At 35.4% G+C, this 23808-nt stretch overlaps 2 protein-coding genes across 3 annotated transcripts in view; both read left to right on the forward strand.

Moving 5' to 3' along the window:
* The first annotated feature begins 980 nt into the window (after positions 1 to 980).
* Positions 981 to 2900, forward strand: LOC143918545 (uncharacterized). Its single transcript, XM_077440483.1, has one exon. The coding sequence runs from the start codon at positions 981 to 983 to the stop codon at positions 2898 to 2900; it is 1920 nt and encodes a 639-aa protein (XP_077296609.1).
* Positions 2901 to 6033: 3133 nt separating this feature from the next.
* The window catches only part of Pka-R1 (protein kinase, cAMP-dependent, regulatory subunit type 1), a 128030-nt gene continuing 110255 nt past the window's right edge, over positions 6034 to 23808 (forward strand). Inside the window, exon 1 of one of the 2 annotated variants that reach the window (XM_077440783.1) lies at positions 6034 to 6572. In XM_077440783.1, coding sequence (XP_077296909.1) covers positions 6408 to 6572 — 165 coding nt within the window. In that variant the 5' untranslated portion in view covers positions 6034 to 6407. The remainder of the gene's footprint in view (positions 6573 to 23808) is intronic. The other variant, XM_077440784.1, reaches the window with a different exon arrangement.

A 23808-nucleotide genomic window follows, 5' to 3' on the forward strand; every position in this document is an offset into this window, starting at 1 on the left:
CCTTTGGCGTTCTAATCTAAAATTTTGTATGGCTTTTGGCACTCTAATTTTAAAATTTAAAACGCCTTTAACGCATCGAGCGGTGCCCTAATTTATTTGGCGCCCTCGGGCGCCGCCCGTCCCAGCCTCCCCCTAAAACTGGCACTGCATAAGTACTGACCTGTGGGCGCTATAATCCTTTAGTCTTAATCTTAACTCGATTCGACGAATTTTTAAATTTCTCGTTTGCTTGGTATTAAGGATAAAAAAAACGTTTTACACACTGAAATACTTATTTTACGGTGTATTAAAAATATATAGTAAGAATTGATTTTAAAACGTATTTTTAAGGTGTATTTAAGCTTAAAAGTCAATGAATGATTATAAATATAAAAATTATAATATAAAGATATTACATACATGTTCACAAAAAAAAAACATTTTTAAAGAAATTTGGAAATCAGTAGAGAAAATGAGAGTTGGTTGAACAGAGTAGACCCGATTTGTTTATTTATTACAACTGCTTCGTGAGACTAAATGAAATTGAAAAAATAAACAGAAAAAAATCACAGTGCTCATTTTTAGAAAAAATACTTTATTTTGCATTTTTATCTGAAAGTATGTTTTTCAGAAATATAATTTTAAAAATTGTATCATTTATGTGTAAAGTAATTTAGTATTAATTAATTTTTATTGTTGTGAATAATAATAATGTATTGCTCAAGGGAAAACATGTATGCAAGTATGATATTTGGGTGAAAGTATTGATTTTCTTCTATCAAGTGTAGTCGGCAGCTCCGTTTGACATTTTGCTTTTTAAAGGCAAATCGAAATGATATAGTTCATTGTTCTCCTCTAACATAAAATAAATAGAGATAAGAATTCTGTAATCAATTAAACACACAAGTGAAGGCTTTAAAAACTGCATACCATTTGCTCCATGTTGTGTATAAAAGCGTTTGTTAATCGTATTGATTTCTTTTTATGTACACACTGTGATTATGTCTTCTACAGGAGCGGGACAAAGAATATACACACCACTACCGCAAAATTTAACTGACTCCGAGTCAGAAGAAGAACTGCACAATTCACTATCAGTGAACAGAAATCAAATGCATTCAATAGAAAAGTTTCAGCGAGACAAAATCATGAAGAACGGCTTGTCATCGTTTCAGCACTTTCCACCATCTGAAGAAATGGACGATCAAAATGGGTACGCAATCATGGGCATGGATTCCAATATTGAGAGTGTTAGCATTTTACAGGATGACAAAATCCCTGAACGCATGTCCATTCTGAGAAAATTCTTTTTTGTCTTGTCGATATTTGTTTGTTTCTTGACTGTGATTATATTTCTGTGGGTATTGCCTTGTTCAGAATTTGGACAGTGTTCTGTTTCTAACTCGGTTAAACTGAAAAAATCTAGTTGGGAGAATCCATATCATGATATCGAGCTGAAGGGTGCTATAAGTGTCGTTGACGGAGCACCCGGAAGGGATAAAAATCTAGTACTACTGTTCCGAGGTGATGTTATCAATCCTGTGCACTCTGAAGGTGTGCGATCTTCGAGCGATAATGGCATAATTTTGATTGTGGGTAATTCTGGAAAAGTCGGTTGGTTCATACGACAGCCTCGGCTACCTACAGACGTGGATTGTTCACTGATTGATGTGGATAAAGATGATATTAAAGATTGCATTGTTGTTGGCAATGAAGGTCTGTTTGCAACATTTAATCCAGTAACTGGCACAATCATCTGGTACTTGCACAATCACGATGATAGCAATAAACTATTTGCCGCTGTGGATTTCCCTCTGGTCTTAATGGATGTAGATGGTGATGGAGTGAGCGACATGTTGGCTTCTTGTACTCCATACGATAGCAAAAACCACAATGCTCTGATCCTCATATCAGGTTATAGAGGAAGCGTCATTGGAACACCGTTGATCATATCAGAATGCATGTCGATAAATAAATTACAGATCGACAAAGATCGTATAGTAAGTTTTACATGCAAGAACAATACAAGTTTATCTGAATCTTTAAGAGTTATAACTCTATCTGAGCTATTCAAGAGTATCACAAATAAGCCTTATTCTTTGAAATGGGATAGTTGGATAGTTGCAAAGCAACATCAAGTGTTCGGTCAAAGAAAAGAAACGGAGAATCAACGGAACATATATTCCATAGATGGCAGAAAGTTGATAGTGGAAAACCGAGGACACTGTCCAAAGAATTGCAAAGTTACTGTGCAGTTAATTGATGAGAGGAGTGGTAAAGATAATATATCTTGGGAGTATAGTGCGGCTAGGGTTTATGGAATGGTACCGGCGACATTAGTGTTCAATAATAGCATGATGAAGAATCGTATTGCTGGTTTTGTACTGAAGTTTTGGCAGTGGAACGTCGGCATAAAGAATACAAATAGATACGATCGAAACGTTGATACAAGTACTTACAGCATTTTTCAGAATGTATTTTCAGATGAGCATGACGATAAAAATGGAAAGCGCCCAAAGAGAGGACACGATTTTAAATACAAAACCAATGAGAACATAACTTTGAATCATTTGACAGAAAGAGTAGTACTCGTTACGTTCAACGCTACGGATATTCATATTGTAAACGCCAGCCAGAGTGATATAATACAAATGTGTTCGATGGATAAGTCTGATGTAATATGTCAGCCAGATATGAGCTTCCAAGAGAATTCTCTGCTGATAGCTGATTTGGACGGGGACGGTTCTCAAGAATTGATAACTTACCTTACTAGTTTTGTTTGTACGGAGACGGCATCTTTGGAAGAGTACACAAGCGATGTTATTAAATGTGATGTGGATTGGAAGCTGAGATCCACGGTTAGGATAGTACGATTGGAGGCCGAGCTGCCTAAGCTATATGAAGCTGTTTCGCATCATTAAACTGGAGTGCCTAAAATTCTATTGAAAGCTGTGGTCTTAATTATTGCCAATATGTATGTTCTATTTACATTCTGTATGAATGAGCGCGTTGATTTGATTTCGATGTCGACATTATAAATTGTATGATAGTTCTTCAGCGCAATGGTATAGTAAATTATTCTAAAATGTTGAAGTGAGAGTGTATTCTTAAAAAAATATGTAACTGTTTGAGTCATAGGGAAATACAATCATAGGGATCAAAGTGCGTTGATTGTTTCACTGAAGAATATGTGATATTTTTCGTAAGACTGTTCAATGTTTTAAAATTTTAGATTTAATTCCTGAAATTGTGTTGAAAATAAGAATATAAAAAAAAAAATACTTGAATACTTACATGTGTTTAGTATAAATGAAGTGATAATTCTGTTTTCTTTAGATTAAAAATTACTCATTAAGAGATTATTAGATATAGTTTTATGGTATTTAAAATTATTTATTTATAGAATGTGTCATATTTAATTGCATTATTCTGGAGTGAGCAATTTCTCTAATATTATTTAAAAAGCCTGAAAATATCTTTTCGTATCAAATTAGATGTCATTGTGTTAGAAAATCATTTATTTAGTACAAATAAGTATATTAAACTTTCTTGCCTGATGATATTGATTAAAAAAAAAAATATATATATAATTTATACTTATAATAATAGCAATTTTTATTAACTATTATATAATTCAAAGAGATTTGTGTCATCAATAACATGCTTTAATTTTGATAGAGATTGAAGTTTTGCAAATTTTTATTACTCGTTGTGTCTGATTAATAGGGTTTTATATATGTATATATAAATTTTATCCACACTTTCAAACGAATGAACGGAACACAATGCAATCAAATGTCCGTGTTTCAAAACGTACTCCACTTGAACATATCTTTCTATTTTACACGCAGACGATACATTTGCAAATCGCTCTTTGTATTGGATCAATTGTGTATTTGTAGTAACAATCTGTAATAATATAATATACATATACATATATGTCTGTAAAGATTCCACTGTTTTATATTTAAGTGTGTAATAAATTGTTGCTATTTAATATACATCCACGATTCAAAAGAATAATGGTGTTTTATTTTATATCTAAATTTAATATACATATACAAACTTGTTAGGACTTTGCATCAAAATCAAACAATTTGTGTTATAACTAATGTTTAAAAGTTATCAACGTTCTAATGATATTATATTATATTGAATGTACTATTGAAAATAAGATCCCATGGTTTATGACCATGAAATATTACATGTTACAAAAATTGTTCTTGAAATCATCTCTTTGGAAAAGTTTAGCAAACTGGTGAGAGATCATAGAAATTTGCTAGTTTATTTATTTTCCTTCGATTTATTTATTTTAATAGTGATTTTTATTTTAGAAAGATTTTTGTATTAAAAATCAATTTGAGTTAACAGTTTTCAAGAAACTTAGAGCTACTAAATTTGGCATACTAACTCATATATTGAGATTACACAGTAGATGGTTTTTAGAAAGGGTTAGAGCCTGAGATCTGAGGGGCTTTCATATATACTATTTTCTGAAATAGTTAGTTTTATTCTATTTTTAAAAATAATATGTCTATTTGAGCAATATTGAGCAATTCAGCAGTAGCTCGATATAAAAGTAAAATTACCATTTGTACTAGTTTTTTGGGTATCTGTGGTAAATCGTAAAGTAAAACCAGTACATATGTTTTATCTAACAGAAATTTTTTATCTAGTAGGATTAGGGTTGCTACCCCTACTAGATAAAAAATTCGGATTTGACCAACAGAAATCCGAATAAAATCACGGTAAATATTATACACATTAAATATCAAGAAAATAAAAATAATTTAAAAGGTCAAAATTAAATAATGAAATAGTTTTAAAAAAAATTAGTACTTCCGGTTTACAAATTCTGACTATAACCTTATCAACTCTAAGTTAGTAAATAAAGAATAAAAATATAAATTTCAGCTCGATAAGTTCAGGGATATTTTTCACAACATTTTTGACTTTAAGAGGAAAATATCCCACTCCCGGTTTATTAAATTTAGTATTTTTTTTATTTTCATCACATAAATACAAGGATTAAACTTGAATGTTCTCGTGAAGAGCATACCTGTTAAAGGGGTCGAAAAAATAGTGGAAAAAAAATCGAACAAGAGTAAACTGCCACTTCTGGTTGACGGATGCTCACCAAATTTTTTATATAATTTGATATTAAGCTTAAACCTTCTAGATATGAAATTTCAGTTCAATAAACCAGAAGGTTTCTGAGAAAAACATAAAAAATCTTGATTCTTCAGAGTGAAAGTACTCCTTCCGGTTTAGGAAACAATAATAATAGTGGAAAACTTATAATTTATATTATATGTAATAAGTTTTCAGTCTGATTCGATTAGCAGTTTGGGAGATAATTGAATTCAAGAACTTAAAAAAAGAGGACACCTTTATACATAGGTGAGGTACCATTTCTGGTCAACTTAAAAATTTGAAAAAATTTTACGTTGTATCGATCAGAATTTTAGTAACCGATACTAAGTTTCAGTTCGATAGGACGAAGGGTGTTCAAAAAATCTCAAAAATATACACACACATATGTACATTCTAGATGATGAAAACGTGATCAGTAAAGAGCGGACCAACTTTGCGCCGTTCATTGTTCATTGTTCGTCGTGCTTTGTTCATTTTTATTAAGAACCTTTTTTTTATGATCTTTAGCTTTGTAGTTTGGCCTGTTTTCTGGAAAAAAGACCCAAAACACCTTCTGGAAAACGTTTCCTGGAAAAAGCACGCTTCCGGTCCTACGATCAATGATCGATTCTGAGTTCGAATCAGTCAAATCTCAAGTTCAAATTTTCGTATGATCACAAAGCTTCATCTATTGTCACTACGTATATAGATAAAGAAAAAATGGTCACTTTGCGATTATTATTTGTTTTGATATATTCCTGAAAACTATATCATCAACAGTTTCACAAAGCTTTGAAAATTCCTGAAAGCTCACATTCGAAAAATTAAAATATATTTATCAATAAAAGTCCATTATTTATTTGAAACATTTTATTCAGGAATTTTGCAATTTTGGTCATAGTTTCGAATCGTACGTTTTTTGGCCGGCGTGTTTTTGACATTCATTTGTTTTGACAGGTGAAGATCAAGCAGAGCGCCGTAGTACCGGTCGGCAGTGTAGTGGCCTGCCGCGCGGTCGATAAAGCAGGCCGCCGCTGCGCCGCGATGAATGACAGGCGAGCGTATATTGTCCTACTGCGGGTCTGAGGTTAACGGAACGTCTCGTCTGAGACGAAATAGTGGGTGTGACGGTGGGGCGAGTGTCGAGTGTCGAGTGTCGAGTGTCGAGTGTCATTGCCATCGCCGAAGCCAAAGCCAAAGCCAAAGCAAAAGCCACCGAAGCCATGTGCCAGTGAGCGGCCGCCCCCCGCCGCCCCCGCCGCCCCCGCCGCCCTCACCCCCGCTTCTCCGCTAAGATGGCCTCCGGCATGGAGGAGGAGCAGGGGCTGCGCGAGTGCGAGGCCTACATCCAGGGCCACAACATCCAGCTGCTGCTCAAGGACTGCATCGTGCAGCTGTGCGTCAGCCGCCCGGCTAACCCCGTCGTCTTCCTAAGGCAGTACTTCCAGCGACTAGAAAGGGTCAGTCACTTTTCACTTTTCACGTTTCAAGTTTCAAGTTTCATCCTCTCGTGTGTTTCCGCCGTCTGTCGGATCGGCCGTTTTGTTTTTGAAATATTTCACTCGCGTGGAAAATGTGAACTCATTTGTTTTTCAGCGCGGTTGTAATGTTTTGACGTTTGGCGTTTGTGTTTGTGGCGCGCGCCGCTAGATGGAGCGCGCTCCGTTTACATCTGTACTGTGCACAATATGTATGTACTATGTAGGTCAATAATACTCGGAATCATTTTTGACACTCCTTTATTATTATGTACTAGTGGTTTTACCCGGCTTCGCTCGGCATTTGAAATGTAAACCGCTTAAACATGGCTTAAACATTTTATTAAATATATTTGAATAGTGTTATTTTATTGAAATTTATTTCAATATTCATTTGTTTTGTTTTTATTAAACGGCACGGATTCTACGAACCAAAACTTACCTAATACATATGTACATACAAAGTCTCCTTCGAAAATTATATATTAGATATTAGTTCTAATGTTATACGTCTTTTTATAAAGTTTTCTTGTAATAATTAGATTTTTTTTTACAAATTGTTATCGAGAAAAAATACACAAATAAGGGGATGGAAAGTTTTTCTGAAATTTTATTTGACGCCATTTTGTTTTGATAATTTTAATCGTTTTGTTTTGTTTATAACAGTTGGTCGAATATTTTCGGAACAAAATTAACATAGCCTTGTGCTCCCGTGATGATGGTCGAGTCCAGTAATGATCGATTGCAGTGTGTTTTAATTTATAACTTTAAAATCCGATTACTATATATGTACGTGTTACAGTCGAAGTGTATTTTCAGTTGAAATATATTCAAACTTGCGTTTTAGGTCATCCATATTCGAATATCATTCAACTAGTAAATCATATCTCTAAAGCGCAATTACACTTTTAACAATGTGCGCTAGTTGTAATATGGCATTGAGTTTTGACAGTTTAGATTTTTTTTTTATTACAACTTTACAAGGTTTTTATTAGCTTCACTTCGCCAATCGGTCTGACAAAATTCCTACATTCTCTCGATCACTTTGCAATTTTGCCATCTTGCGAGGTCTGGCCGCCGATAGAGATTTCGGGTGCTTTCGCTAGTTCGATGGTGAAATATAATCGTAATAAACACGTTTAAGAATCCAAAAATTTTGGTGACGGTGATAGCTAATGTTTTGCCATTAGCCAGTAGCCTTATATGTTTGACTTCCCCCCCCCCCCCCACTCGTTTTGTTAGATTTTAATTGTTTCATCGCCTATAACTTTATCTTTTTCACACTATATCTTATAAAATTTGCATTATAGGCTCTAATATATATTTTTACTAAACTAATAGTTTATAAAGTTACGAATGATTTAGAATTCAATAATGCACAAAAAATGGTTCACTATTGTCAACCCTTTTTTTGCTCTTTTGCGTTGTAGGACAATAGTAATTGACAATAGTGCACTATTTTTTGTGCATAAAATCATCCTCGTCGCCGATCTCTAGTAATGAGTAGACACCGGATAGACACAGTGCTTTTTCCAGGAATTGGGGCGGTTTAGCTATATTTACAAAGCTGGAGTCCAAAAAAAAAAAAACGTTCGGCGAACCTTTAACAATGCAATGAACAATACGCAGCACCCTATGGGTCCGTTTTTTTCAAGACGGCACCTTGGTTATCCGGCCTTTAGTAATGAGTACCATATTACGATAACTCAAAGAATGTGTTCAAAACAAAAGTTTTACTTTCCAACTCAATGTACTAGTCGAGTGACGTTTTCACGAAAACTTAATCTCTCCATCTTACCTAGTACTAACTTATAGTTGAACTGTATTTTCAGTTGTAATATATTTTGATCAGTTGGAATATATTCCAAGTAGTCAAAATATACATATTACAACTAAAAATACAATTCACACTATGACGGTAGTTGGTACCAGGTTAGATGGAATATATTCCAACTAGTCAAAATATACTACAACTGGAAGATACACTTCAACTGTAACATATACACCGGCCAATTATGTGTTGTGGTCAGTAAAAATTCGCACTATAGTCGTCGGGATTTATTGTGTGAATTTGTTTATTTTTTACAAACCTCCTTTACGTTTCACTTACTATTACAATTAAGAGGACTTTTTTATTTTATTATTAAAAGGTGAGTAACGCTTGCTCGTGTGTTCGACCGTCAACCGTAGAATTACGTGCTAACCACTTAGTATATAGTCAATCCGTCTATAGCGCTCTCGATCTGTTAACCGAAAATAAAAATATTGCGCGTTATAGAAGGGTTAACCGAACTTATCTTTCTAAAAACAAGTTATAAATACATATTATATGTATGCAGTGCTTTTTTTTTTAAGAAGATTTTATTTTTTTAAAGAAAACTATATTCAAATATCATTTAAATGAACTTTAAAGCAGATTTTCCTATGCCACGGAGCGAACGAAAAATTAAACATAATTTAACTTAGATATTAGGTGAGTGGCGCTTGTCAACTATTGGTTCACTAGCACCAATCACCTCATCTCAAAAAGGCCTCGGCGTATAAGGGCGAAAATACACAGCGATGAACGTGGCACATTTTTGAACATGCGAAAAAAATGTGGAATGCCTTGCACATATTCATGGAACGCCCAGCACACACCGTCCCAAAATCACCCCCCCTGGAGTGTTTTTGGTAAAATTGTATCATTGTATTTATCCTTGCTTGACAGTGATCGATAACGGTGTATCCCATATTTGAAGAAATGTAGGAGACCCCCCACATCGGGGAGCCAAGCACCCGACATGCCGTTCTTCCTTGTGTGATTTCGCCCTAAGCAAGCAGTACGCAACAACCAATATGCTCTCGCGATCCATCAACCAATGATCTCTCTGAGAGTACACGCTTGGGTATAAATATTGGGCGGTTTTGGACCGTGGTTCATTTGGAGCTGGCTGGCCGACGGGTGAAGAACAATAAATTACCTTTCTACACGTCCTACGCTACAATAATTTATCTCAATTAAAAAAAAGGTAAAAAAAGTGCCGGAACGCCGTTCCAGTGCGTAATATCATAAAAATTATTATTTTGAATAAAAATACCATTCATTTTATTTTACTACCGCCATCTATGTATGAAATTAATGACTACGAGATGTCACCGAGATTAAAAATTTTCGATCTCGATACGCTTCTCAAACGATATTTTATCTCTATAGTAATGGCGGAGGATCTATTTACTTATATTGATGACCAAAATTAGCAATATGGCAAAGTATGAAAACGATCGGATAAGAGGCAAACTTTTTCCTGAATTGTAATCGTAAGTGAAACGTAAAGGAGGTATGTAAAAAAGCCCTGCATGTATGTATTTCTTAGTCAGTAACACGAATGATTACGCCGACTAAATCATTTTTTTTTTTTTTTTTTTTTTGAAAACTCTGTTAAATGTCGACGGGCACTAAGCCAGTAGCTTAATAATTAACGAACGAAAATGTGTCAGATTTCACGCAGGTCAAATTTTACCTACACAGCGTCCGCCGTATCATTAAAATGGCAATTAGACGTCGGTGTGGTGATGAAGCTGGCGGTCTCCGTTCGTCGTTTCCCGGTATTTTACCGGTTCGAGATAATGATCCGAATGTTTATCAATACTTAGCGTCGTTTCAATTTTCGCGCAAATCCTTCAGCGTCGATATCAATTTCGACACAAATTACAATTTTCCCCTTTTGGGAACGTTTTAATTTCAGATTACGTTGTCCGGGAAACGCGGTTTCCACACCATTTCCCGACCTACACACGTACATATGTATGTACATACAGATAATATCAACATTCAGCCGTACAGGTGTTGTGATGTTGTTGATTAAATTTAATAGCAATGACGCGTGTCACACTCACCCTGCGGATTGTTGGATACCGAGTCTGAAACAATCAACTTTTGCTCATTGAAACCGGCTGCCGAAATGAAATTGTCGAATCGGCGATTGTGTCTCACCTACATACATATACATACATATGTACCTAAATATCTATTGTTGAAATATCGAACATTGAAATATACATAGTTTCATTTCGAGCAGTAAACTTAAACTACGGGGCATGACTGTTTTTCGTGTTCGGGTAGCTTTCGACAATCGACCCTTGTAACGTAATACATTTGGATACAAATTTGTTTGTGATATTTTTTTTTGACTTAAGCTTGACGATGATAGATGGGTCAGCTTTTGGCTCTGTTGACGGGAAATCACATTGTCTTTTGTTTCTAAGTTAGATCATAAGTTATTACCTAATTATTTTAAGGATTATACATATTATATGAAATAGTGATATCCATAGTTATTATACCTGAACTGAGAACAATTTAGTTGTAAGTAGAGCAAGGACAATTTTTTGAATTCTTAAACGTGTTGCTTACGATTATATTTCACCATCGAATTAGCGGAAGCAATTGAAATCTCCATCGGCGGCCAAACCTCGCAAAGTTTCAAAGCGATCGGAAGAATGTAGGAATGTTGTCAGACCGATTGGCGAAGTGAAACTAATAAAAACCTTATAAGTAATGAAACTTAGTAAAACCTTCTAAAAAAGAAGACAATGTACAATGCCTTTCCAGAATGCGTCAGGTCTTGTTAGACCGTGTATGTGCATTCTTGTGACTTGCGTGGAGACACCTCTGTGAGGGACAGTTCATATAAGTTTAATTTTTTTTTATTTTATTATTTTACATATACATATATGTATATATTTATCAGGATGTTCTAACTGGTAGACCCCTATGCGCCTTCCTAGACAATTAATTACAAACATTGTAGCATTCTTATTACACAAATCGCTGTATTTCGAGAGACTGAAGGACGCGAAATTAACAATTAATTTGTTAATGAATTAGTCCATAGAGACATCTATGGATTTAGACTTGTACATAATTTTTAACATATTCTACATAAATCAATTCAGATTTTCGTCAATTTGATGGAGGAACCGTTTCAACAATGAAATCAGATAGATACATTGGCAAACTCTGATAAGAAACGATCGACTTGGAGTCAAAAATATCCAAGTCTGACCAGCAGTATTAAAGATTAGCGTGGGATCGAACCCGGTAACCTCTCGGTGTTAAACATAAACTCAACCACCGAGCCACACTTCTGGCTGTGCCTCGGTGTTATGTTATGTATAGTTTTAGAGATTAACATAAATATAAATGGATAAAAAAATGTATTAAATTAGCTAAATAGCTAAAATTAAATAAATAAAGAGAAATCGTGTAGTTTTCTGTATTGTAGGCAAGAGTAGTAAAAATATTGTTGTTGCATAGGAAAGTGTCGGAAAAATTCTAGATATTGTATCGAGTTGAGTCGATAGTTAATTTGAGTAGACCATTTTAGTTGGAACGTTTCCCGATTAGAGTCGTCGGTTTAATCGCCGCTGGATTTGCTAGAGTTCGATAAGGGACGATCGAAAACACCATATGTTGCGATAAATGGTCGCACGGGGGGAGGGGTGGGTGAATCAGTAGGCTCCAAAGCGACTTAAACCGTTGACGCTTTTCGGGAAATTTGCCCACATCCTGGGGATTAGACACGGCCCGTCGCTCCGTGAAAATGTAATTGAATGGTGTCGAATAGTTGTCACTTTTTATCGTCGCCTGACGAAGGACAAGGGGGACTTATTAATCATGGGTAACTTTTTGGAGAAGCAGAGGACCGCTTTTGTCCGAAGGAACGTGTCCTTCGTCGGATTTTCGCGACGCACCTCCGTCAAGAGGATCTCCGAGAGGACGCCCATCAACACTGATTTTCCCAAGGTATTATTGTTGTTATCTGTTATCGGATTTGTGTGGATTAAAGTGTAACTGTTTGTTGAGTTCACACCATATATGAGCTTTTGTGGGTACTTTTTCTGTAATGAAATTGTATTTTTTGTTAATTTTGGGAATTATTTTTTTTTGAGTGGGTTAAAATCTCAGAAAGTACATATGCATCGCTACTGAAAATAATTGAATAGAAAATATCTGTCAATTTTAGTTTTAGCACTACGTCTCTACGAATTTTATCACCAACTATTTTCCTTTTTACTGTCCTATTATCCAGCAGTTCACGGCATCGGCACAGCTCACGTAAACGACAGCTTATGTTCATACTATACAGCTAAGCCATCTCTTGATATTCGCGGCACACATTGTTTACCGCTCGTAGAGTTTGTCAGCTACGTACATGCATATGTACTTCATCGGCAGTCGCTAGCTAGTACGTACATACATGGGTGACAAAACTAACATCGGGTTAACACAAAAAATGGTTCACTATTGTCAATTTATTTTTTTTGCTGTCTTGCTTTGTACGTTAATGGAAATGTCTATTGTTATTTTATGGCGGCATCGTCGACCGTCGAAGTCTAACGATGACTGCATTGACGGGACCCATGAGATGTTCAATATTTATCTGCTCGTTATTTTGGTGTTAAATTTCCATGTATTATACAATAGTGCTACTCGAACGTGAACTATGAAATGAAAGACGACCTTTTTACAAAGTTTTTTCCCCGTCACCTTATATACATATATATGTACATATTACTCAATCCGCCCTTATAATATTTTCGTACGTAACTACCTACGTCATTCGGCGCTCTGATTGTGTATGTACCTACGTAAATGTATATATAATAAATTTTGGGTACCTAAAATTCTACATTCTTACATATGTATACATATGTATATATACATATTTATATATACATATGTATATACATATTTGACAAACTGTTGAATATAATGAGGGCGATAAATTCACGGCGTTCCTAACCATTTTGTCGGTTTTACCTGCACGCCTGCTTATACATACATATGTATATACAATGTGTAGTACCTGTGCGGTTAGCGTGTTTTACACAAATTTCACGTGCCCCACTGAAATAATCGTCGGGTTATTACTGAAACGGCCAAATTTAGAATCTTTTCCACCGAATCATATCGAGGGACGATTGAAAAGTTCGCGAGCTAAATTCGAATGCAAGAAAAAACGAGCGTTAAACTTTTTATCAAGTGTGTGTGGGTGTGGGTGTGCGTACACCAGGCCACTAGTAATTGTATTATTTATAGTTTTGGGCCATTGTAGCATTACAGGAAGAACCTACAAAAATAAAATACAATAACATGCATAAAATAAAAAGAAAAAAGCAAAAGCAGAAAAACATGATTAAAAAAAATAGTAAACAAAAAAAGACAAGAAAAATAATATATAAAAATGATAAGGTGAAAAAAATCAAATAAAAGAATAAATAAAATCCTCAAATCCTATTCTTAGTTTCACATTAAATTATAAAGTGAGTATAATATTTATTTAAACATTAGTTTGGACCATTGTGGCATTACAGGAAGAGCCAAATGCGCCACAATGGCCTCCATAATTATAATAAGAGAGAAAAATAAAAATCATAATAATAATAGTAATAATTCATAGATTAAAAATAAATAAAAGGTAAAAATATAAAAATAAAAAAATAAAATCACAGCGAGGCCCAAATGGAAGAGAGTAGATTAAGATTCCACTCATACATCACATTCAAATTAAGAAAAAAATGATGAACGCAGCTTACCAGACAAATATGCTAAAATAATAACCGATAATCTACGATCACCGAGGTGGAAAATATCGCATTCAGGCACAGCAGCAACGATTTCATTGAAAAGTCGAATAGCTCTTGGAATAGGAGCCATTCGAAAAATAACTGTGCGAGCATCAGATACAACCATGATGTCTGCCACGCACATATGTAGTTATTAGGGACATAAAGTCCCAATTGTTCCAGCAACAACGGGCACGACGTATTACCACGTAGCAGCTGGACAACGAAACGAATTAATGAGAAGTTTCTTCGAAGTTCAAGGGAATTATACCCAAGCATGCCCAAAAGGAAAGATAATGTAATATACATATGTAAGTATAAGTAATATAATGGATGTTTGATAACTTTAAGTATCTCAGTCGTATCTTCGACACACTCTCCGCTGTTTAACTTAATTTGACTAACCGATGTATCTGCCATAGGAGTTTGCAATATTAATCAGATTTTAGCGAAGAGCCCACTTAGCTCGTTTTCCGATCCGCTCAGCAATCTCTCGCCGATCAGAGTTTCGCCCGTCTGTGCCGCGCTAAAGGTTCTGGTTTTAACCCCTTCGACGGTGTATAACCGCTTCGATTAATTCGAGCGAAGCAATCGTTAAGTGCAGTATGTATGTGTTTATACGGTTCCCGGAAAGATGCACTAAATTGCACTGAATAGTAGTGCAGTTTCGAAAAGTCATCATTTTCAAAGGCGCTCGAAAAGAACTTACGCAATGGAATTTCACAAAAAAAGATTGGCACCCTTGGATAACATACAAATACCCCTTGACGCTTTTTTGTGGAATTCTATTGCGTTAGTTCTCCTTGAGCATCTTGGAAAGTTTGGAAGTCTCAAGAGTGCAACTATCTCGAGTGCAGTTTTCCGTTCACCGTGTTTATACGTAACCCAGTCTTGAAGTGGAATATTTGTTGTCACATTTTATACGTTACGGTTTGTATTTTTCATTGTGAAGATAAAAATAATGAATGTTGTCGGGTCAAGTCGACTGCGATTGTTTACTAGTTGAATGGTTGTGGGTTTAAATTCCACAAAACTATTCGATTTTTTTACCCGGCTTGGTTGAAATAAACATGGCTTGAAGCGCCAAGAGAGACACATTTGCCTGTACCACGATTTTTTTTGTTTATATTTCAATCGAAGATGAACACTACTAGCCTTGACAGATCGCTCCAAAGTGACGAGTGTACTTATACAGATACAATACAATAATACAATTAATACAAACATTTTTTTATACAATGCGAATTCATACAAACATCATCCACAGTGACATACATATATGGAGAAATTTTTGCAGCATTTCATTATATAAATTCGCGAACTTCAAGACGTTGAATAACTTGAGATTTGCAAGAGAGATATGAAAGGAGATACCAATTTACAGGAACTGTTTCAATGAAAATCAGAAAAATTGGCAATCTCTGAAAGGAAACGATCGACCTGGAGTCACAAACCAAGGTCTGAAAAGCAGCTACTAGTAGGAATCGAAACGTGACCATTCTGCTCGAAAGCATAATATGCCAACTGCTAGTCCACGCTGCTAGTTTGTTTCTAAACCTTGTTAAAGTTAATTTGGCGTACATTTTCTAATATGTACATATGTTCATATGTATGTAGGTCTCAACGTTATTATTGCTCGAAATTTAGCCTCCAAATCTGATTTCTCACGAGTTAATATTATACATAGTTATGACATGGGCTTTTTGGGAACCGAGCCGTACCCACGTTTCCAGTGAAATGTTCTGACGGTGTCGAGCGATGTAAATTTAGTGACTAGGAAAACCTTGAAACTTTTAATGTCAGTTGCATGTTTTCGGGATTGAGCGAAATTTTGCGTGTCGTCCGTGTATTAATCATTTTTCATTTTTTTACAATTATTATGGCGTGTTTTAAAAAAAATTGCCTCCGAATTAGTTTACCAACGCTTCGTTTAAAAATGTCATTGAGGAGATTCAAATGTATGTATTTCTCTCATATTATTAATAAAAATATCTATATAAATAAATATGTATGTACTATATACATATACTGAAATACATATAATACTGTAATTTGTTAATACGGTAGTAAAATTACATTATTATTGTTTTTAATGCAATTATATGTTAAGGTTAACTTTTAACCGATGCATTGCGTGCTCGTGTCGAGTTTTTTTTGTTACGTGCTAATTTTAGATACTACATTGTATTATGGATTTGAATTGTGTGAGAATTGAATGAAAAATGTAAAAATGTGACGTAGTGTATTTATTTCGTTTTGGAAAGGAGTCTGAAATCAGTCGTAATTATTCCGATAGTGGCGATAAAATTGTGACCTTTGCGTGAATATCTTGGTGATATATCTGGAAAAATCGTTGCTGAAAAAAATCGTCGAAAGTCTTTTTTGAGCGGTCGCAAATGGAAGTTTATTTCGTTCGTTCTTTTTTTAGCCCGTTAATAACAATAAAAACCTGCGGCTCGGCAACCGCATGTGGTTCTCGTTGGTTTCAGAATTTCGCTTGATAGTGTTGCGTAGAGTTCAGGACCCAATGAAAGGCCAAAGTCGCTTCACAGCATTTATTCAAGGATTCGGGGGTCCACACGGAACCATCGCTCTCTCTAGAATATCTGATCTACCGTGTGTATGTACCTCCTTATAAAGGACAAGTTGCCCAGCACAGCTTCCCGGATCCGTTAGTGTTTCAATGGTCTAGGTACGTAAAGTTTTACACTGGTAAGTCTATTGCTTACGCACGAACTCGCCCAGGTCTGTGAGAACTTCAGCGTATCCTTTGTTCGGGCGCGTACTAAGTTCCGTTAGCCTAATCCGGAGTCTCTATTATTCACCCACGAATACTCTCTCTCTCACGTTCCCACGTTACAATAGTTATAATCCTTAGTTTGTGTTTTGAGTTGGGATTGAGGTCAGGTATGGTACGTTTAGGTACGTTTACAATTGAAATGTTCGGATCATGGTGTTGCCATTTTGGTAAGTTTTTTGATTGTTGAAAACATTGTGCTCTGTAGACTGTCCAAATAAGTACATAAGGTACGTAAGGAGACGCAAGTCACGCATTGGCGAACATTTTAAGTGAACGCTTTGTGTCTCCGTGTTCGTCTGGGTCCACCTTGTGTCTCTTTGCGGGTGTTCGTTACTCTGGACGTTGGAACGAAAGGAATTTACGTTTCAGTTAAAAGTTTTATGTTTATATATTACTAGTTGTTTAGCCCGGCTTTGCTCATTATTTGGAATATAAACAGCTTAAACATGGCGAATCTAATAGTAAATATTCATTTGTTTTTTTATTAAATTTATTTGAACCCAAAAAAATATATATATCGAATCGTCGTCATAGAAACTTTGATTTGTTTTTGATGTTACCAACCAACATTACATACATACTTACAAAGTCTCTTTCGAAATTATATATTGAAAAAATGAATTTGTGCATTTTTAATTATTAGTTAAATAAAAAAACGCTTTCACATTTTTTTTTATATAAATCGTCAAATTTTGAGATGCTAAATTTGCTAGACATTTCTGGACAATTTTACAGCGTTTTTATGCGAATCGGTCAAAATTCGAGATGCCGATCACTAGAAAATTGCGAGAAATGGGTAAAGGTTGCCAATTTGTTGGAACCGTCTACCGGTATATGAAATTTGACGGTAAATTGCAATTGGTAAATTGCTCACGGGGTGAATATCTGATAATTGTAATATATAATTTTTTTGAAATCTCCATATTTGTCCATGCAAAAAAAAAATACACAAGACACGTCCCTTCAGTTTTTATTAATATTATAATTTTTCGTAGAGAGAAAAAATTTAATTACATGAATTAATTTTATTTGTTTTGAACTTTGTTTCGGGTTCGGGCGTGGGCGGGAATTCTCATTTCGAAATTATAATGCAGGTAAAGTATATTTTGATTAAAAAACTCGCCGTTTGTGCCTCACAACTGAATGCTAACACGCCTATTTATAGGTTTAGCGCTTATTTTATACAATATACATACATATACATATATGTATATAGGAAGAAATTTCGAAACTTAATACGTCTGTTGCTACGGATTATAATTTTCATTCAACTTTAATTCAACAATCTGTACGTGAAGCGTATACCAAAATTACAATAGGTATTCTCAAACGTTTTCAACTTATTCTCGGAACGCTGTTGAATGCCTCGAATAATAACAATAATAATTTTATATTAATATATTTCTTTTTTTTCGGCAAAGTTTCGCAGGCACGACTTTTTTTTTGTTCGACGAAAAAATTAAATTTCGCCCGTAAAAATCGAGAAAGTTTCCGTAATGGAGTTTCGAATTCGGATAATCGCATTTTGTGTGTGTTCTTTTTTATACAGTGTATTGCATTGTTGTGGTTTTACGTTACTTTTTGAATCGGACATCCGACGAGCGCTTTTACAGCTTGCTTTATATTAGTTACACACATATGTGCTTCATTTGCTTTGAGTCGACATGGCTTTGTCGTGAATTATGTGATTGACGGTCGCAATATTCGGCTCGATTTGCAAGTTTAATTGTAAAATATAAGAGGCGGGTTTTGATTCCGATCCGAATTGCGTATTCCGCTGTGATAAATCGCCAAATAAAGTGGATGCCTCCCCCCCCCATTTTCATAAAATAGATTTTCACCCAACTCCCCTTTTACCGTGCCCGGTGTTTTGTTCATTTCCACTACACAATGAACGACTTGGCTTCAATGTTCTTGCATGCAAATTAATGCCGGGCTATACGTAACTGTCGAGCTTTGTATTAATTTTAAATTCGTATTTTAGAGGTCGTTCGCGGCATCTTGAGCTTTTTCATATGTAGTTTCTGGAAATGTATAAGTTTAGTTCTTTTGCGTATGTAATTTTATCTATTTAGGCTTTTATGGACTGCGTATATATGTATACGCACCTTACTGCCTTTAAGGCGAAAACTCTCTGAATCGAACGGTTTGAGTATGTTCTTGGGTTCGGTGATAACTAGAGGTAGGATAGTCACAGTGCTATCCATTGTTCGGCAAACCTTTAACAATGCATTTACAACCTTTGAACAATACACGGCCCCCTCAGGCTCCGGTGACTAGTGATAACTAGTCAAATGTGAACCGGTCGCTCTAGATCGGTCAAACGTGATCACCCGTCACACTAAAACTGGTCACGAGAAAACTGGTCACACCCTAAAATCGGTCAACCAGTTTTCTCGTGACCGATTTTAGGGTGTAACCAGTTTTCTCGTGACCAGTTTTAGGGTGTGACCAGTTTTCTCGTGACCAGTTTTCTCGTGACCAGTTTTAGTGTGACGGGTGATCACGTGTGACCGATCTAGAGCGACCAGTTGTCCTGTGACTGGTTCACATATGACTAGTAGTCCGTTTACCATGTTCTTGGTCTCCTGTGGAGAAATATCCGCAGGGTTTTTTTTCGACAAGTTTCTCCTACATTTCTTCAAATATGGGAATCACCGTTATCGATCATTGTCAAACCGATGTCAATTCAAGGATCTTAGGTCTGGGTGCTTTAGCATATATAATGCGTTTTTTTATGTGCAAAATTGTCTAAAAAAAAAAGCGTCATGTTCCTCTTCGTGTGTCTGCGCCCTTATGCTCAACGTTATGGTATATATTCAATCGGTCTCCGTGACGAGCCCGAATGTGAAACGCCCGAAAACGCAAATATCGGAAGGCAAAGATCGAAAATCGAAAGATCTTAAGTCGAAAGATAAAAAAAAGGGTGCATGGTAAACGGTACATACGTGTACATACATATGTATATGCAAATGCAGCTGTCGTATTCCGCAATCTAGCTTTTCCCAGTTGCATTTAATTTGGCAGTTAAAAAAATTTGGATGTCAATTTTGAGTCCATTCACCGCCTGTACCACGTTTCCCATCAGTAATTGAATCCTAATATACATATAAGTATGTTTGTATGTAATTGAAAGGTGCTCCAAAGTGTCATATTTAACCGCCGTTCAGATTAAATATTCTTAGACATACATATTCACACACGGATTACGTAGATCAGAGGTAGCCACGTGGGCTTTTTTTGGGGGGTAGTTCATTTTTCCAGTATTATCCTATTGGTCTATTTTTTCCAGCAGTTTTCGATATAAAATATAGGATGTATTTTAATAAAATAAATCACAATAAAATAAATAAAGAAAATAGTATGTGTTGTATAAAATAAATCAATAACAATATTTTCGTGTTAAATATTTTAGATGAGGTCCATCGTTTCCGTTTTCACTTTGCTTGCACTTGATATAAACATTATTTTCTGTTTTTAACTATTTGGCTTCTTTGATAGTAGTGTTTTTAAATACAATGAGCATCCCTGCTGGCAGATAAATAATGTTTTGCCTAGAGAAAAAATAATTAGTTAACCAGTAATTTCATACAAAAATCGTCTCAATGAACGGGGACCATAAGTATTCATTGCAGTTATTTCCTTTCAAAATATGCGAGAACAATATCAATTTATTTACTGGTATTCGTTCTTTATTAGTCGAAAATAATAAAAAGGCTCTCGCCCAAAATATAAACTACGCCCAAAAACAAACCCCTGTGGCCACCACTGATGTAGATGTATGTCTGCCTTGTGTGTCCGCGTTCGTAGAGTGAGCGTCTCGCGTGTCCGTGTTCGTCCGTGCGTCTGTGTGTCCTACAATAGACTTAATATACAATTATACTAAAATATTGCTTATTTTATTCGTTTCCAATAAAGTTCGTTCAGTAAAATATACATACATATATACCCACATACATACATATGTGTACCGATCGAATGTATTCTCTACTGTGTAATGTTTTTCCATTTGACCTACACAGTACGGATAATGGAGATTCCACTACAGTTTTCTTCGCAAAATTGCGAATTTTATTTACACACCGAAAGCATCTCGTATTACAAGGACGTATCTATACTATACATATACACTTAATTGTATATTTTATTTAGCTTCATACATATATCGGAAAAGTCGCATTTTCCGATCGCGCAGACACACAGACTGAGCCAAGTCGTAAATTTTTTGACCGGAACGCAGACGCACAAGGAATGGTGAGGAGGTGGGGAGGGGGGGGGGGTGATTTTTCAAGGGCGCAAAACAAGCCCCGCGTTACGCAATATAATATTCGTGAGAAAGTTTGGAAACCGCCGTGCTGCGGCAGGGGGAGGGGATGCGGGTTGGAAGTGGGTTCGGGGGTTGGGGCTCGTGACGTCATAGCGCGGCCCCCTCGCGCTCCTCGGCGCCCCCCCGTCACTCGGTTCAGTGTCCCGGGGGCGCACGCTCCGCTCCCCGCGTCCCGTCAGCCCCGTCCGACGCGCACTTGCACCATGACATCTCCCCCATCTGTCATCGGTTGATCCTATCGCACTGTCATCTTAAGGGTTTTTTGTTGTTTAGGGAGTGTGTGTGTGTGTGTGCACGCGGTCCAGTGTTTTCGCCGGTGCGGCATGCTGATCATAAGGGTTAGTAGTGCGTTGTTGTTGTTGTCTGCGGTGTCCAACCTTTCACTTACTGCGAAAGATTTTACATGTCAAAATTGTGTCAGAAATCTATACATGTGATTGATGTCGCGGTCTGTCAAATTTCGGTGAGAGGTTGCCGAATGTGTCTGATCGGAAAAAATAGCCGTCGATTGTTTATAAATGATACGTGTACATACATACATAAGTATTACAATCATTTTTGTGTATATTGAATGTTTTTAAAATGTTTTGACAGATATGAACAATTAGGGTTGCTAAGTGTCATGGACAAATAAAGAGATCATTTAACAAAATCATCTTAATTTTTACAATTTTTTTGATTGTTGTGCCGGTTAATATTCAAATGAAATAAGTTATTTGAGGTACCAAAAATACCGTTATTTTACAAGGTAATCGTAGTAAAGGAAAGAATACATATATCCATGAAGCTAAGAATCATAATGTATAAATATATTTTTATGTACATACATATGTACATAAAAATAATTTAATGTACATAATGTATAAATATATTTTTATGTACATTATAGTATCAAAATAATTTTTAAAACAAATTTACGTCCAATTATCTCAAACGAAATATTACATGCCTTATTCCACTTTCATAATAACCGAAACATAAATATGTAGTTAGGAACATGAAAAGTGGGTTTAAAAACTAATTGTTGAATTTAATCATCTTCATTCTCATTCTCAATTTCATCATCTCAGTTGCTATATTTATCTACACTGCTGATTTGGTGCAAAAGTTTCTTACTTTCTTTATACAATTCTAAACATGAAATATTTTTGTAATTATGTATATACTACGCTTAAAATACCTCGGACAGTGGAAATTTTCAATGTATTTATTTATTTAGCCCACTGTCCGCTGATTATGGAAAATATTCTAGTAAAAGTAAATACGAGTACATATATGTATACTCAGTATTGCCAGGTTGACTCGCCTCTCCACTCACGTCATATCTTGTAAGAGAAAACATTTATTGTAAAAGAAGGACATTATGGGTATGATATAAAAAAGATAGAGAACAAAAGAATTGTGCTAAAAAAGAGAACACGTCCTCTTAAAAAGGACTTCCGCCACTTTCAAATATAAGTGCTCATATGTTGGTGTGGTTGAAATTTTTGAACTTTGAAAAACAATATTGACTGAATGTTGTTTTTAATTAGTTTCAATTTTTTTTAAATAGATCGCGTGAATTTGGAAGACCGTTTGCCGATTGCATGTATACGGATTTTTTTGTTTGTTTTTATAATCGACTATATCGCACTACGCGAGCATTTGCAATATTATTTTTTTGTAGTTTGGTATTTATATGTTTTACAAGGTTTTAATTATTCAATGTACACACAATTGACTCATTTAGTACATTATGCCATTCGTATAGTGCAACTTTGCACAATGCACGAATTCATACTATCTAGCAGTTCACCACTACAGCACAGCACAGCAGCTCATGTAAATGACAGTTTTTATTCATACTATCCAACACAGGGCCGCCTGTGTGCAAACTTAAACTGGCCGCTCTTTAATTTTATCAGCTTTTGTATAAATCATATGAATAAAAAATAATAAAAAAATCACTAATATACAACAAGACAACTTAAATGCATTTTAAAAAGTACGATATCTTGTATCGTATTTTTTAATGAATATAATATTTTCGACTCTTATTTCTTTCGGCCGCTTCATAGAGCGCGACCATACGGTGTAATATTGCTTACGTCGTATATATCATCGAGTCTATTGTCACAATATGACAAAAATATTTATATGCGCATGCGTAGTTTCGTTAGTATGCGTGCACCCGCTACTATGGCGTCACATCGTGCGTGAATATTGCCACGCACACCATTTAAAGCAAACCGGGTTTGCTTGATACGTTACATTGACATGTGTAGTATGAATAGATTTTGTCGGCTACTGCTGTTACTTGCTGTTACGTCTACGACACATTATATATGAATGTTTCCATAAAAAATGTACTTAAGTCTTACTGCTGGATACATACAGTTACCGGTACGTGCTGTGCTAGTATGAATAGATTTTTATAAGTAGGGATACGTTTATTATATATAATACTTACATCTATGTATGTACATACTTTCATATTTATA

The sequence above is a fragment of the Arctopsyche grandis genome, chromosome 11, assembly GCF_051622035.1.
Source record: "Arctopsyche grandis isolate Sample6627 chromosome 11, ASM5162203v2, whole genome shotgun sequence".
Taxonomy (NCBI): domain Eukaryota; kingdom Metazoa; phylum Arthropoda; class Insecta; order Trichoptera; family Hydropsychidae; genus Arctopsyche; species Arctopsyche grandis.